General features: G+C 34.6%; 1 protein-coding gene across 1 annotated transcript; it reads left to right on the top strand.

Moving 5' to 3' along the window:
* The first annotated feature begins 202 nt into the window (after positions 1 to 202).
* LOC134257966 (zinc metalloproteinase nas-13-like) lies at positions 203 to 15,712 on the top strand. The gene is made up of 13 exons (XM_062740538.1): positions 203 to 288; positions 499 to 556; positions 4,445 to 4,571; positions 7,059 to 7,168; positions 7,361 to 7,478; positions 7,608 to 7,674; positions 9,158 to 9,361; positions 9,509 to 9,635; positions 9,719 to 9,892; positions 13,040 to 13,159; positions 13,444 to 13,566; positions 13,674 to 13,709; positions 15,137 to 15,712. The coding sequence occupies exons 1-13, from the start codon at positions 244 to 246 to the stop codon at positions 15,211 to 15,213; spliced, it is 1,386 nt and encodes a 461-aa protein (XP_062596522.1). The 5' UTR covers positions 203 to 243; the 3' UTR covers positions 15,214 to 15,712.
* The last annotated feature ends 1,457 nt before the right edge of the window (positions 15,713 to 17,169 follow it).

The raw sequence follows: 17,169 nt of genomic DNA, 5'->3' as shown, positions 1-17,169 counted from the left end.
TGTACATACAAAAGTAAGAATAGTGCACGCGAGTCAAAATTTGCACGAGAGCTCATACGAAGTGACTCACGCCTCCAATCGCAACATCACTCGGCCTTTTCCGTCCAGTGGTTTTTTTTTCTCGACTTGACGGAAAAGGCCGAGTGATGTTCCGATTGTCACGCCTCAAACCTACTAGTATTTATAAATGGAAGGGCGGATGCAGAACTACAATTTAACCTTAAAGTCCTCAGATCAACTACAATGAAGTTTCTGGGAATCTTTATAGCAACTTGTTTATTCCTTATGGTAGCGGAAAAATGTTTAAAATTTATATTGGATATAAGCACAGATCTGTAAAATTAGAAATTCCTTTATTTTTATTTTTCTTGTTCTTAAAATGTGCAAAAATTTAATTCAAAAAAGGAAAGAGGCAAAAGAACAATTAAATATAATTGTATTCGCATTTTTTACAATCGAATTTTAATGTTTAAATTTTGAAATAAAATTAATATTTAGGCTGATGCCATGGAGGAAAAGTCGATTGACGAACTAATGATGGATTCCTGCAATGACAGTAAGTCAATATGATATTTTATATGGGGTGCCTAAGTCAGTACGATATTGTATATGGTGTACCTAAGTCAGTACGATATTTTATATGGTGTGCCTAAGTCACTAAGTCAGTACAATATTTTATATGGGGTACCTAAGTCAATACAATATTTTATATGGGGTACCTAAGTCAATACAATATTTTATATGGGGTGCCTAAGTCAATACGATATTTCATTTGGATTGCTTTTTATTGGGTCTAGATGTCTAAACACTGAAGTACAAAATTCCAAGGAACTTTTGATGTCGTGTGAAAAGTTTTATTTTTCCTACCGTATAACGTCAGTCAGTATATTGGTAATCTTTTGGAAAATGAATTGCTATATTTAGTTATAAATACCCTAGAATAGTTTCTCGATTAAAATCTCTTTTTTTAATTTCTTGAGCAACTGAGGAGTATAAATTTTTCGTATATTAAAAAGTAAACCGTTTATGAATGCAAAGTCATCCAGTTATCGCTGAATTTTGAAAGAAAAAAAAAGGGAATGGGAGGGGTGTGTTATTCTCAATTATACAATGGCGTAGCATCGTTTTTGAAAGTGGGGGGGCAGCCAGAGAATTTTTTTTTTACTTACCGGAAAAAGTTGACAAGCAAAAATAAAAAGGGGGGGGGGGAGTTAAATGTTGCCCAAAGTCGAAAATCTTATTTCGTGGGGGGGGGGGTGTGTTAGATTAACTTTTTCTCAGTGTCAAGCACTTTTATTACCAATTCGAATGCTACATTTTCGGTACATCACTTAAAGTCTAGAGGTGGGGGGCTATCAATTTACATTTCCTATAGTATAAGTAAGGTCGGGAAAAAAAAGTGGGGGGGTCCATTCCTTTGACGTAGAATTTATTCAAAAACTTCTACACGAGAAGAAGAAAACATGTAGTCTGATACTTGTGGTCTGTAACTCGACCTTCACGCAGATATATCGACGATGTTTTTACAATTAATTGTATAGTTATTATAGTTATAGACAAATTTTGACAGTATGCCAGATCAGTTTCATATCTGAATGTTTTATGGCCATATATGATAAGAACCATACAACTAACAACTAAACTGTATGAACGATCAGATGACTTCATATTTTCCAACGTACATTTTCTTATTAATGTAGTAATATTCGGCACGAGCTTGCTGTGAGAAAAATCCATTAGATACTGAGTACTTGGTGCTACAGGATATCAACAGTCTTGTTGAAAGTCAACACTCCTTCATTCTGCGGTCAATATAATGACCTTAATAACTTAAATAACCTATGGTCAGGTCGTGTTTGACTAATGTGTCTCAAGCAAGTAATTGGCCCTTGATTTCACATGGAATTTGACTACGGAAGTTTCATCTGCCTTATCTATATAAAAGTCTTAGGACGGGTGTTTTGACTATAGTATGGTATGTTTAATCTGCCGTAATTACAGGTCTAATGACAGGCGTGGTCCGTCACCAGGGGGAGATTATTTCTCCTTGGCACCCGATTCTCCTCTTTTGTCCTTTTCACGGATTCGTATTTCTTGAAATATAGGGATGACGAAAAATATAAGCTCAAAACCCTATTCAAATAATAAAAACCGGTAGCAGAGTAAACAAGGACCTATAAAAAGAGCTGCCTGGGATCGGGTATCATGGAGGATTAAGAATCCCCCTGTCGATCGGTTACAGCCGCCCTTGTTATAATCAGGCAGTGAAAATCCGTTGACATTGAAGTGTGTAAATAATCTTCTAACAGTTGGTATGAAAAAACATCAGTCAGCTATACATGTATAGTTCTTGATGACAAGGTTATTGTATTGATCATAAAACATGTGATATGAAAACTTATAACGAGAGTGTTGTTACCCCTGTTTCATCAACCTTTTTGTCAATATGTTGTAGAAATTGTTCGTGTGAAAAGCATTCGCTTGCGTATCAAATCAACTGTGGGACATATAAACCCATATGCAGGGGATACGGATATTGATATACATGTAAGACAAAGTACAGAGAGAAAAATTGAAATCATCACGTTCATTATTTTGTTTTGTAACTTTTGTTTGTTAGAATACCAATAACTTATTTTTCTTGTAATATATATTTATATATATATATATATATATATATATATATATATATATATATAATATGATATATATATATATATATATATATATATATAAACAGTTATGTCATCCTTTCGATCACCTTCAAGTGTTTTTAGGTTACGCATTTTAGTTTGGGTTCGAGATTTTATGACGTCGGTTGCTACGCAAAAGTAAACAACACAGCGTATTCCTAAAACGTCAACAAGGCATTTTTGGATGATTTGTGTACATTTTAACGATTTTGAATGATTTTAAATTTTCTTTTGATTTTAAAAATGTCATATAACATATACCACATGGCTTCTCGGGCGACTATACCAGAATATTTGCCCCGAGGTGACAGGAAAGCCCTGGAGTGTTATGTCACCTTCTGCTTCGGCATCGGGTGACATAACACTCCAGGGCTTTCTTGTCACCTCGGGGCAAATATTCTGGTATGTTACCCTCGAAGCCATGTGATATATGTATAATGTATATTGAGCTAGTAATTAAGGAGGGGGTGTTAAAATCATGTGTGGTCTGAATATGCTCACCTCCTATTTGCCTTAATAAATTTAGTTTTAATTATTTTATTTCAATTCATTTTTTTCAAGTGAAACAAAGCTCTAAGGCAAATGAGACAAAATCTGTAATACAACTTGTCATAATTTCACCTTTGACAAGCAACCATTTCCTTTCTTATCTGAATGATTAAGCTGACTTTCCAATTTAGAAGACTGTCTCTCTGGTCAACATTTTGCATCGGAACAAACCATTTCATACTGTAGTCACACACTCGACAAGAATGAGTCAATTTGAGACATGGACAAAACAACAACAATCAGCTTGACCGTTTAAAAGTATTTTCCTTCATGGGTGTGCACTGTGAATGTTAATATGTTAGGTGATTTCTTTCTGAACACTTATAAGAAGGATATGGAGATAACGAACAGTATTCAATATCAAAGTCAATATAACAATACAAACTAGGAGCAGAGCAAACAGGGACCTCCGAAACATCAGAAGTGGGATCAGGTGCCACGGAGGATTGAGCATCCCCTGCTGATCGGTCACACCCGCCGTGTGCTCCTTGTCATGATCAGGTAATAACGGGAAAATCCGTTGTCACTTGGGTGTATAATTAATGGACGAACAATTTGTATGAAAACCCTCAGTCAGCATTTGACTCAGTGTATAAATTGTATTTGCTGACAAGGTCATTGTGTACATTTGTATTTACTGACATTGTATCAACCATAGATCTTACTAAATGATGACTTTAAATGAGTCTGCTGATATTCTTGTTTCATCAACTTACTTGTCATTTACCCCGTTTAAGAAATTGTTCATACGTACAGCATGCTGTTACGTATCGAATCAACTGAGATATATATACTTCGTCATCGTCGGAAACCCACGGGTGATCTCGTCATTGCTTATCACCCGAATGATAAGTAAAGACGAGATCACCCGTGGGTTTCCGACGATGATACTTCGTATGCAGGTGATGAAAGTATATTAGTGCTTAAGTAAGGGAAGTTAATGATAGAAAAGTTAAAGTCATCATATAGCTTGGTTGTGAGATAACCATTAACGTCTTTTTTTTTTTAAGAAAAATATCCAAGTATGTAACAGATGTGTTAGACTCCAGGTATCTTTTATCTCAAGCTCATTAATATATATCGTATCGAAAGGAAATTACCATTGTTAATTGACAATACGTCGTCGATATATCTGAAAGTCGGGTTGAAGGCTACAGCAGAGCGATTTCAGATAAAATTTTGTGATTTGCTTCTGTGCATAGGTTTGAGTTTTGATCTAATGTCCAGTGGATCAGCTGAGAACCTCTTCTCCAACGAGAACCCAATCGTCAGAGTAGAATACGATATATTGATGACATTAGACGATTATATCCAGCAAAATAAAGAAAGGTATCATCAAAAACTAAAATATCACCACGCACTACCTTAACATATCACCATGCACCTTAACATATCACCATGTACTGCCTTAACATAACACCATGTACTACCTTAAAATATCACCATGTACTACCTTAACATATCACCATATACTGCCTTAACATATCACCATATACTGCCTTAACATATCACCATATACTGCCTTAACATACCGCAATGCACCTTAAAATATCACCATGTACTGCCTTAACATATCACAATGTACTATCTTAACTTATCACCATGTACTACCTTAACATATCACCATGTACTGCCTTAACAGATCGCCATGCACTGCCTTAACATATCACCATGTACTGCCTTAACATACCACTATGCACCTAAACATATCACCATGTACTGCCTTAACATATCACCATGTACTACCTTAACATACCACCATGCACCTTAACATATCACCATGTACTGCCTTACCATATCACCATGCACTGCCTTAACATATGACCATGTACTACCTTAACATATCACCATGTACTACCTTAACATATCACCATGTACTGCCTTAACATATCACCATATACTGCCTTAACATATCACCATGTACTGCCTTAACATATAAACATGCACCTTAACATATCACCATGTAAATGCCTTAACATATCACCATGCACTGCCTTAACATATCAACATGTTCTACCTTAACATATCACCATCCACTTCCTTAACAAATCACCATGTACTGCCTCAACATATCACCATGTACTGCCTTAACATATCACCATGTACTGCCTTAACATATCAGCATGTACTGCCTTAACATAGCATGTACTGCCTTAACATATCACTATGTACTGCCTTAACATATCACCATGTACTACCTTACCATATCACCATGTACTGCCTTTACATATCACCATGCACCTTAACATATCACCATGTACTGCCTTAACATATCGCCATGTACTACCTTAACATATCACCATATACTGCCTTAACATATCACCACGCACTACCTTAACATATCATTATGCACCTTAACATATCACCATGTACTGCCTTAACATATCGCCATGTACTACCTTAACATATCACCATGTACTACATTAACATGTTACCAAGCACATTACCATATCACCATGTACTGTCTTAGCATATCACCATGCACTACCTTAACATATTACCATGTACTACCTTAACATATCACTATATACTACCTTAAGATGTCACCATGTACCTTAACATATCACCATCCACTGCCTTAACATATCACCATGCACCTTAATATATCACCATGTACTACCTTAACATATCACCATGTACTACCTTAACATAGAACCATGTACTGCCTTAACATATCACCATGCATCTTAACATAGAACCATGTACTGCCTAAACATTTCACCATGTACTACCTTAACATAATATGTTTTACATAATATGTTTTACGGTATGACCGTTGGGGCGAGCGCAGTAATGTACTATCATAAACCTACACATGAACTGCCTATCATTCAAGAAAAAGAAAGAAAACAAAATAATAAAAAGAGATTACTTCCCAAACATCGGGATCGAGATTCCGAACTTCTCGGAAGTTTCCGACAAAATCGGAAATACCCGAACCGTTAAAGTGACGAAAGTATGACGTCAGATAAAGTCCTGTAGACTTAGGACGCAAATGGGGTTTTATGGCATGGAAATTGCAATAAATCGTTGTTTGTATTTTTTTCAAGTAAGTTGTTGCTATGTTTTAGCCACCTTGTTGCTATGTACCACAAAGGATTACTGGGAGTTTGGAATTTTTTCACGCGGTGAGATAATAATTTCTTGGAACAATGTGCAGATTTCAACCCGAATTTCCTCCGTTCGTACACGTTAGTCTATTGAGCTCGCTACGCGAGCGGCGCTTCGCACCGCCTCGCTGCGCTCGCTATCACCATGTACTACCTTAACATATCACCATGTACTACCTTAACATGTCACCATGCACCTTAACATATCACCATCCACCTTAACATATCACCATGCACCTTAATATATCACCATGTACTATCTTAACATATCACCATGTATTACCTTAACATATCACTATGCACCTTAAAATATCACCATGTACTGCCACAACAAGACACCACGCACTACCTCCTCAAAACAAAAGACATTGCCAAAACTTTTATCACCACGCATCGCCTTGACGTATCTTCACGCACTGCCACAACATATCATTACGTATCGCCTTGAGATAACATATGACACACTGTCACAATATATCATCACACTCTACATGTATCTTATCAAAACACTATTCACCGCCAAAACAAATCACTACAAACCGCCTTGACATATCATCAAGCACTGTCACAATATTGTCTTACTTAAGACTTAATTTACTTTATATATTTCCTTTAGTCAGAAACCAGAATAGAATCCAATACCTTAAGACTTATTTTCTTTTTCTAACAATAAAGATTTTACATACACTGTTTTACAATTTTGTAGAATGGCACAAGATAAAATGGGAAGTAGAAAGAAGAGGAAGGCGGCGCGAGACGAACGGAGAAGATGGACAAATAAAATAGTTCCTTATGAAATTGCACCAAACACATTTTGTGAGTTTTACTTAAATAATAAAAACTTATGATAACATGGAACTGCACGATGATTGAAATTTTTTTAATTGAAGATTAATAAACTATTCATTGAACATTTTTTATAGAATCATGTTACAAAATATTTGGGTTTTTTTTATCATGTTAAATAGAAAGACAAATCGATGAAGCAGTTTTGACTTCTACTTTCAGCTCAGGCGGAACTGGATCAGATTAACCTCGCTATCGGGGACTGGAACCGAGAGACGTGTGTCGTTTTCCGACCGAGAAGAGAGGAATCCCGAGCCGTCAGATTCCAGAATGGCGATGGGTGAGTCTGCATGTATTTCTTTTTTTCTTGATCTAGCTCATTAAATTAGCTGTTTTAAAATTACTTAATAATTTTAAGAGAGAAAACATGTTTACATTATTGATAAACGTCTGGATTTGTCTTCTAAAGGTGTTCGTCTTTTGTGGGGATGGCTGGGAATGTTCAGCCGATCAGCTTGGCCAGGGGATGTCGTATAGTAAGCCTATTTCGCACTGCATATCAACATATTCCTCTTTCCAATATTTTTTTCTTAAACCAAAACTTCTGCAATACAGAATTTACTTTATTTATATCAAAGAAAAAAAAATGAAAATAACACTATTTCACAATTGATAAACTAGGTTTATCGACTGTAAACTATAGTTCACAAACCGTAAACTATAGTTTACGAATCGTTAAGTATAGTTTTCATCTGTAAAACTATATCTAACGGTCGTTAACTATAGTTTACGAATGCTAAATCAAAGTTTATCTGTCTGAATAAAGCGTTTACAATAGATTTTGTTGATAAGCATAGATTCACGTTTGTAAACAATAGTTTACAATCGTAAACTATAGTTATGAGTTGTTAATCATAGTTTTACAGATCGTGAAACTATATTTATCAGATCGTTAACTATATTTAACGGTTTGTAAACTATAGTTTACAAGTCATGAAACTGTATTTTTCAGATAATCTATGTTTTGCAATCGCAAATGATTGTTTTCGATGTTAAGGGGCAATATCCCTCTGCTCCAAATTTCACGACTTTTTTTTTTTTAAATCCAGACATTGATTTTCAGCAACAACTATAGCATTAAATTCAAATGGAAAATAGTTTGAAGTATGAAGCGTTGCTTACTTTTTCAGAAATGAATAATATGTCAAATCATGATGTGAAGAAAATTTGATATGGTAAATAGAAAGATTTATTATTTTTTATCTCACAATTAAATTAGAAATATGAGGTTTATATAAAATAATATTTACTCTCATGCCTATCTAATTCCCATTAGAAAACATACTGAAGCGCTGCTTTTTAAATCACAATTACAAATTGTTTTCTGTGCATGTAAAATAACACGCATCCATAAACAAGAGTTATCGTTCCATTATCGAACTTGAAAATATTTTTTAATGAAACAAAATATTAATTAAATGTTTATAAACAATACTGCATCTGAAATTTCTGTACAATTAAAAGAAATATACTTTAAGAGATGGAGATTTTTCAATTTACACTGTTTAAAGGAACTGAGTATAAATGTTGTAAATAAATTATTATAAATCATTAATGTACATATTAGCAATAGAAACTATAAATCAACATTTGTACCATAGAATAAGTTCGATTGAGTTGACCTTAAAATGGTTCCCACGAATGAAACTTGTAAACTCTGACATGAAAATTCACTGAATTTCATGACAAAATGTCTGAAGAAAGTTATCTATCTTATCAGAAGAGTTATCTCTCTTATCAGAGGGGTAATCCACCTTAAGTATAGTTTACGGTTGTGAAACATAGATTTTCGCGTTAACTATGGTTTACAGATGTAAAATATAGATTAACGTTGTTAACTATAGTTTACAGTCCGTAAACTATAGTTTACAACCGATAAACCTAGTTTATCGACGGTGAAACTATGTTTTGCTCATTTTTGTGGATTTGGGCGTGCCATAGATATCCTCCATGTTTCAGAGGAGGATTGTGATCCACGAAATTGGACACGCTGTTGGATTCCAACACGAACAATCCAGATCGGACCGGGACGGGTTTGTCCGGATCATCGAGGCAAATATTCCTCAGGCGGTACTCTTCAACTTCGAAAGTCTTCCCACGAACCAAGTTAATAATTTTGGAGTACCTTATGATTACAGAAGCGTGATGCACTACGGAGCCAGGGTATTTTTTTTTTATTACAAAAACTATAAACTTCTATTGATGCTAAAAAATCTTTACTCTTTACAAAAATGAAATAAGCTCCAGTTTTTCATTTACATAAAGAATTAGTAAAATATGTTTCTCAAAATTTCTTTCCGCAAATTTCAGGCTTTTTCAACTAACGGTGGAATAACAGTACGGACACTAGACTCCAGTTTCCAAGATATCATCGGTAGAGCACCCGGACTCAGCTTCAGAGACATCAAGCTTGCCAATTTAATGTATAACTGTGCAGGTATGACCCTAGCTTAACCAGAATGTTAGCCTTGAATCTGTCTCCTAATTCCTGATTTATAAAAACTGAGTTTCTGTCCTCAGAGAACTGCCCTGCCAAGAGTTGTCCGGGAGAAGGTTTTGTCGGCAAGGATTGTTCCTGTAAATGTCCCACCAACAACCCCAGCAGCCCGGTCCAGAACTGTGAGGGCACCGCCCTGGTCACCACCACCTCCGTCCCCACGATCAGGACGATCAGTCCGACCACCACCCCCAGAGGTATCCCCACACCCAGATTATATCTGTTAATGTTGCTTCAAAGAAATTGGCAGTTTTGATATGACCGATAGACTTGGTTACCATGAAAGTTTAACGGTATTGACAGACTTTTTTATCTTCCTAAAAGCTGTTTGCTCTCTAATTGATTTGTATGGTGTGTATTTTTTTTATTGATTTATTTGGTGTTTTGTTTTACTGATTTGTTTGGTGTTTTTTACCTCTACTGATCAGAGACCAGAAGAGCTTATGCGATAGTAGGGTGTCCGTCGTCCGTCCATCTGTCTGTCCGTCTGTCTGTAAACAGTTTTTTATAACGCTACGCCTCCTACAGTTTTGGTCTGATTTTAATATAACTTGGCACACAAGTAGACTACACTAAGATACATAAAATAGTGCATCGGTTTTTGATTTCGATGAACGATGTTGCCATGGTAACTAAAAATAGAATTTTCTGTGAAATGCCTTTAAAATGCTACTCCTCCTACAGTTTTGAACTGATTTCAATATAATTTGGCACACAAGTAGACTACACTAAGATACATAAAGTAGTGCATCAGTTTTTGATTTCGATGAATGATGTTGCCATGGTTACTATAAATAGAATTTTCTGTGAAATTCCTTTAAAACGCTACTTTTTCTACAGTTTTGGCTGATTTCAATATTACATGACACACAAGTAGACTACACTAAGATACATGAAATAAAGCATCTGTTTTTTGATTTCGATGAAAGGTGTTGCCATGGTTACTAAAGATAGAATTTTCTGTGAAGTTCCTTTAAAATTTTAATCCTACAGTTTTGATCTGATCTCAATATAACTTGGAACACAAGTAGACTACACTCAGATACATAAAATAATGCATCAGTTTTTGATATCGATGATCGGTGTTGCCATGGTTACTAAAAATAGAATTTTCCATGAAATTTCTTTAAAATGCTACTCCTTCTACAGTTTTGATCTGATTTCAATATAACTTGGCACACAAGTAGACTACACTAAGATACATAAAATAATGCATCGGATTTGATTTCGATGAATTGTGTTGCTATGGTTACTAAAAATAGAAATATCTGTGAAATTCCTACTCCTTCTACAGTTTTGGTCTGATGGCAATGGCTTTTCTCATCCTTTGTTTTAAGTAGAAACCAGTAGAGCTACAGTCTCGACAGAGACTTCTGGTTTTTGTTGATTCATTTGGTGTTTTGTTTTACTGATTTGTTTGGTGTTTTTTTAAGTGATTTATTTGGTGTTTTGTTTTACTGATTTGTTTGGTGGTTTTTTTGTATTGATTTATTTGGTGTTTTGTTTTACTGATTTGTTTGGTGGGTTTTTTTTATTGATTTATTTGGTGTTTTGTTTTACTGATTTGTTTGGTGTTTTTTTTATTGATTTATTTGGTGTTTTGTTTTACTGATTTGTTTGGTGTTTTTTTAAGTGATTTATTTGGGGTTTTGTTTTACTGATTTGTTTGGTGTTTTTTATTGATTTCTTTGGTGTCTTTTAGCTCACCTGAGCCGAAGGCTCAAGTGAGCTTTTCTGATCACATTTTGTCCGGCGTCCGTCTGTCTGTAAACTTTTCACATTTTCGACTTCTTCTCAAGAACCGCTGGGCCAATTTCAACCAAACTTGCCACAAAGCATCCTTGGGTAAAGGGGATTCAAGTTTGTTCAAATAAAGGGCCACGCCCTCATTCAAGGGGAGATAATTGAGAATTAGTGAAAATTTGGTGGTATGTTTTAAAAATCTTCTTCTCAAGAACCACTGTGCCAGGAAAAATGAAACTTATGGGAAAACATCCTCAGGTAGTGTAGATTCACCTTTGTACAAATCATGACCCCCGGGGTTAGGGTGGGGCCACAATGGCCTACCAAAGTTTTAGTTAGAAATATATAGGAAAACTTTTTAAAAATCTTCTTCTCAAGAACAGCATGGCCATAATTGCTCATATTTATATGGAATCATCCTGAGGTAGTTTAGATTCAAGTTTGTTCAAATCATGACCCCTGGGGGTAGGACGGGGCTACAATTGCCGACCAAAGTTTTACATAGAAATATATAGGAAAACTCTTTAAAAATCTTCTTCTCAAGAACAGCAAGGCCATAATTGCTCATATATATATGGAAGCTTCCCCAGGTTGTGTAGATTCAAGTTTGTTCAAATCATGACCCCCGGGGGTAGGGCGGGGCCACAATGGCCGACCAAAATTTATGTAGAAATATATAGGAAAATTCTTTAAAAATATTCTTCTCAAGAACAGCAAAGCCATAATTGCTCATATTTATATGGAAGCATCCCCAGGTAGTGTAGATTCAAATTTGTTCAGACCATGACCCCCGGGGGTAGGACGGGGCCACAATGGCCGACCAAAGTTTTACATAAAAATATATAGGAAAATTTTTCAAAAATCTTCTTCTCAAGAACAACAAAGCCATAATTGCTCATATTTATATGGAAGCATCCCCAGGTTGTGTAGATTCAAGTTTGTTCAAATCATGACCCCCAGGGGTAGGGCGGGGCCACAATGGCCGACCAAAGTTTTATGTAGAAATATATAGGAATTTTTTTTAAAAATATATATTTTTCTCAAGAACAGCAAAGCCATAATTGCTCATATTTATATGGAAGCTTCCCTAGGTTGTGTAGATGCAAGTTTGTTCAAATCATGACCCCCAGGGGTAGGGCGGGGCCACCATGGCCGACCAGTTTTATGTAGAAATATATAGGAAAATTCTTTAAAAATCTTCTTCTCAAGAACAGCAAAGCCATAATTGCTCATATTTATATGGAAGCATCCCCAGGTTGGCCGACCAAATTTTTATGTAGAAATATATAGGAAAACTCATTAAAAATCTTCTTCTCAAGAATAGCAAAGCCATAATTGCTCATATTTATATGGAAGCTTCCCCAAGTAGTGTAGATTCAAATTTGATCAAATCATTACCCCCGGGGGTAGGGCGGGGCCAAACTTTTGGATTTAAACTTATCAATAGTAAACCAATTTCTACTTTTTCCTAGCCACAATGCTCGGGTGAGCGATGTGGTCCATGGGCCTCTTGTTTTGATTGATTTATTTGGTGTTTTGTTTTACTGATTTGTTTGGTGTTTTATTTTTTATTGATTTATTTGATGTTTTCTGTTCTATAGTAGGCTGTAGGGATCAACACCGTTACTGTCGCTTCTGGGCCAGTACGGGAGAATGTACCAGTAGAAGGGGTAGTGGGTTCATGGCGTTATACTGTAAAAATGCGTGCGGCTTGTGTAATGGTGAGTATCAGTCGTACAAACCGCTCGGGAAAAATAAAAAATCTGACACAAAAATAAATAAATCTATTGTGATGGGGGTGATAGTGGGAGAAAAGGTTAAGTAAAATGATATTGAACATAAAAACTAAAATCAAATTAAATCGGTAGAACTTGGGCGTGAAGATATAGGTAGTTGCAATTAATTTACCAAATATAGTTGTTGGAATTAAACTTATTTTAGAAAGAAGATTCTGTCCTTAAAAGAAATTTCTTGTGATGATCGCCATATTTATAAAATATTTCAGTCGAGAATACTTGCCAGGACTTTGGACGGTCGTGTGATTTTTGGGCACGTATGGGTTACTGCCAGATGACCTTTGTGTCTTACATGTCGAGAAACTGTAGAGCCACCTGTAATTTCTGCAGAGGTACGTCAACTAATGGGAAAGGACATTTACAATTTCCACGAGTTTATCAAGTTTTGACAATATAACAAATATATTCTGCTTTGGGGTAAACTTTTTTTTTCTTGCAGCTGGAGAATTGCTCAATCCCGATGGAACACCTCTAAGTAAGTTATAGTTCACTAGTTTTAGAGTTTTAGAATCAACATATCATTTTCCAACATTTTATGCAACATGTTAAAGAACTTTCTTTTATTAGCAAGATATTTATAAAAAATGAATTTGAATGAATTTGAAAAATGAATTTTAACATATTTTATTGGCAATATATGTCAAAGGGATTGGACACAATTTCCAAAAACTTAATGCCGACATACACGGTAAGATTTGTATTATGATAATGGTATACAATCTTACCGTGTATACTCTCTTAAAAGAGTGTATCATAAGATTTTTCGAATCTTATAAAACTGTAAATAAGAATAGAAGAACGCTCTATTTCTTAATACGAGTCTTAAGTTAACTTTCACTTTCAACCAACCAAATGTACTCACTGCTGGGTTATACTATTTTTATCACTACTAAATAAGCACATGGTAAAAAGTAATAGCCGTCTTGATCTCTAAATCAATGGTTTTACGAGAAGATGTGCGATAATGTCCAACATTGCTGGCAGGCACATTACAAACGAAGAAGAGAAGAAGATTTGTGAAACATCTCAATATGATATTTTAGTAATATTTCTTCATCTGGGAACATATTATTTATTATTAATCATCAAACTGTTTATTATTATTTTCAAGCAAAATATTGCGGAAAAATCACGTGGAAATTTCTAAAGTTTGTTTTTAATCTAATATATGTATAAAAGTATGTGCAGGAAAGAGCTTTAATATACAAAAAGTATCATAATACTTGTATTACACTTCAAATCTGATAATGTATACCGTTATGTATACCGGACCTTAGATACTGCTCTTCCATTTACTTTCGTTGGTAGTTTCCCGTGTTGATCTAACCTTAAATTATTTTTCTGTTAAATATGAATCTTTCATTTGGTCAAATTGAGCTTATATAATAAGAATTGCTATTCTACGGTCACATTTCTTGTTGTATATAATAAATTCAGACCATACAACATTTACAAAGTTTTACAATAATATATGTGTCTCGTACATAGAAGAACAAAAACAATTGCTTTTATAATAAGGGATATCAATTAAAAAAATTTATGCATAAATTTGGAAAGGAATTCTAGATTAAAATTTGTTTAACCATGGTGCCGACAGAGAATAGAACGAAAGGGGTCATAGTAGGGGTAGCCGTTTACAAGGCAATATTTAAATTATTTCCAAATCATGGACTCTGGGCTTAAATGAGGGCACACCAAGATGGTTCAAAGTTTCACACGAAAACTTTATGCAAAGAGATTAAGACTTTGATTAAAGATTTTTAAAGATACAAACTAATTGAAACTTAAAATCAATGGTTTTACGATATATATATATATTACTTTAACATACTTTACTCGTGACATCCGATAATTGATGTTGGTGTAATTATAATATGCTAATCATTTTTTTCTGTATTTTAGACAGCAAAGCGTCAAATCTTGGATCCACCAACATGCTCATCATGATCCTCGCCTTCATAGTTTGGAGTCTTCTATAAAAGAAGCCTTACGCTTTCTGAGTGCATCATTTTAATCGACTTCATTGGGACGTTTAAAATGTACTTGCTTTATACATGTACGAGGGTTGTCCCAAAATTTCGTAGACAAGCGTTGTTTTGTAGGAACCCTATATCATACACTAATGAAACTTCGTATATAGATTAAACCAACACTATCTAATAAATTTATGGACAAATATGGAGTAACTACACAAATTATTCCAATTTATAAGACACATTTCATTGTCTGGTGTAGGTAGGCGGCGCAATACCCAAGAGTTGCAATTAAAATTTGGAACATTGTATTTAAAATCCTACCGAAAAGTAATTACTTCCCTGTATTTATTTCAATGGAAATAAAAATTCTTAATACTGTTCTCTAAACTACATTTTCCCAAATTTTGTTATTTATGCTTTGATAGATATGATTTTTATAACGTTTTATATACATGAGGTTGAAATCCTACTTTCTGAAAAATGGCGGCTGCATTGGCACAAGCGGCGCATTGGACTATGTGATCAAGTGTTTTGATCCTGAATTCACTCTTACAAAAATGTACTAGTCATAACGGTTTGGTAAACTAGGAAACTTTTTCTCATCCTGAGTTAGTATTTAAAATGATTAAAACGGTTTCTCTATGTATATGTGAATAACAGTAACTAAAATAAAAGACAGGGCTAAGAAATGGGCAAGAGTTGCATCGTGTAACTCCCTTAGAGAAAACAGACGAAATGCCCGTAGAAATGTAGCGTTTTTAAATTATTATCATTTCATGCCTGTACATGCATATACTTTGTTTACATATTTTAATGTTTGATCATATCACAGTAATTAGAATATTTCATTATGTTATTACTCGAAAAGTTTTCAAGTAAACATCATAAAACTTCGTAATTTATCTGCCAAGAACACGCTTTATCCACCTTGAAAATTTAATAAAGATACATTTATTTCTTTAAAATAAATTGAGCTCGGTCAACCCTCGTATAATAATGAGTTATGTCGACAAAATAGATCAATAATGATCGGCAGTATTTGTCATTGTCATATTGATTTTAAAATAATCAAAGTGAATCATCAATACAATGATGTATTCAAGGTATCAATACAATGATGTACACACAAAGTGTATATTGAATATCTGCTATACAATGGGTACAATGATTAACACCGATAGTTCAATCATATACAACGATATTCAATAATATGCAACGATATTCGATGATATACAACGATATTCAATGATATACAACAATATTCAATGATATACAATGATAGTTCAATGAAATGCAGCAATATTCAATGATATACAACGATATTCAATGATATACAACGATATTCAATGATATACAGCAATATTCAATGATATACAATGATATTCAACGATATTCAATGATATACAATGACATTCAATGATATGCAAAAAATATTCAATGATATGCAACAATATTCAATGATATTCAATGAAACAACGATATTCAATGTATTATAGTTGTTGAATGGGACCGCTAGCTTTTTTTTATATATTTATATATATTGTTACATGAAAGAAATAAATGAAGGATTTTATAACATCTTTATTGAATTCTTTGGTGTTTTTTTTTAATTTTGATTGAATAATTGTTTCATTGTATCTCTGCTGGTGGACAGTCTTGCTTAACTTGCCTGAAATAGAGGGAGACGAGAAAAGCTAGCTATTTGTTTCGTTCGGTACCTCCCCCCCCCCCCCCCGCTCATTCATTCATGAGTACACAGAATAAAAATGATACTGGCAGGCGTGTCGCCCGGTATATAAAGGCGTCACTCCTTTGAGTCTATAAGGGACACAGACTCAAGTTCATTTGGTGCCCCCTCAGATGATCCTCAGGGATATTAAACAAATGTCATATGTGCAGTCTTCAGATTCCCAGTTTTGGTATGAAACCAACGCATCATTCAAAAAATTGAAAGAATGT

The sequence above is a fragment of the Saccostrea cucullata genome, unplaced genomic scaffold (assembly GCF_032062105.1).
Source record: "Saccostrea cucullata isolate Sc308-1 unplaced genomic scaffold, CSIRO_AGI_Scuc_v1 ctg1142, whole genome shotgun sequence".
Taxonomy (NCBI): Eukaryota; Metazoa; Mollusca; class Bivalvia; order Ostreida; family Ostreidae; genus Saccostrea; species Saccostrea cuccullata.
The sequence above is the reverse complement of the archived record's forward strand: the minus strand, read 5'-3'. Positions and strand labels throughout refer to the sequence as shown.

What these genes read in the sequence shown, in the direction of transcription:
- LOC134257966 (XM_062740538.1), top strand. Translation starts at nt 244, where the DNA reads ATGAAGTTTCTGGGAATCTTTATAGCAACTTGTTTATTCCTTATG. An exon ending in TGATGCACTACGGAGCCAGG is followed by an intron (nt 9,362 to 9,508) that starts GTATTTTTTTTT and finishes CGCAAATTTCAG; the next exon opens with GCTTTTTCAACTAACGGTGG. An exon ending in CACCTGTAATTTCTGCAGAG is followed by an intron (nt 13,567 to 13,673) that starts GTACGTCAACTA and finishes TTTTTCTTGCAG; the next exon opens with CTGGAGAATTGCTCAATCCC.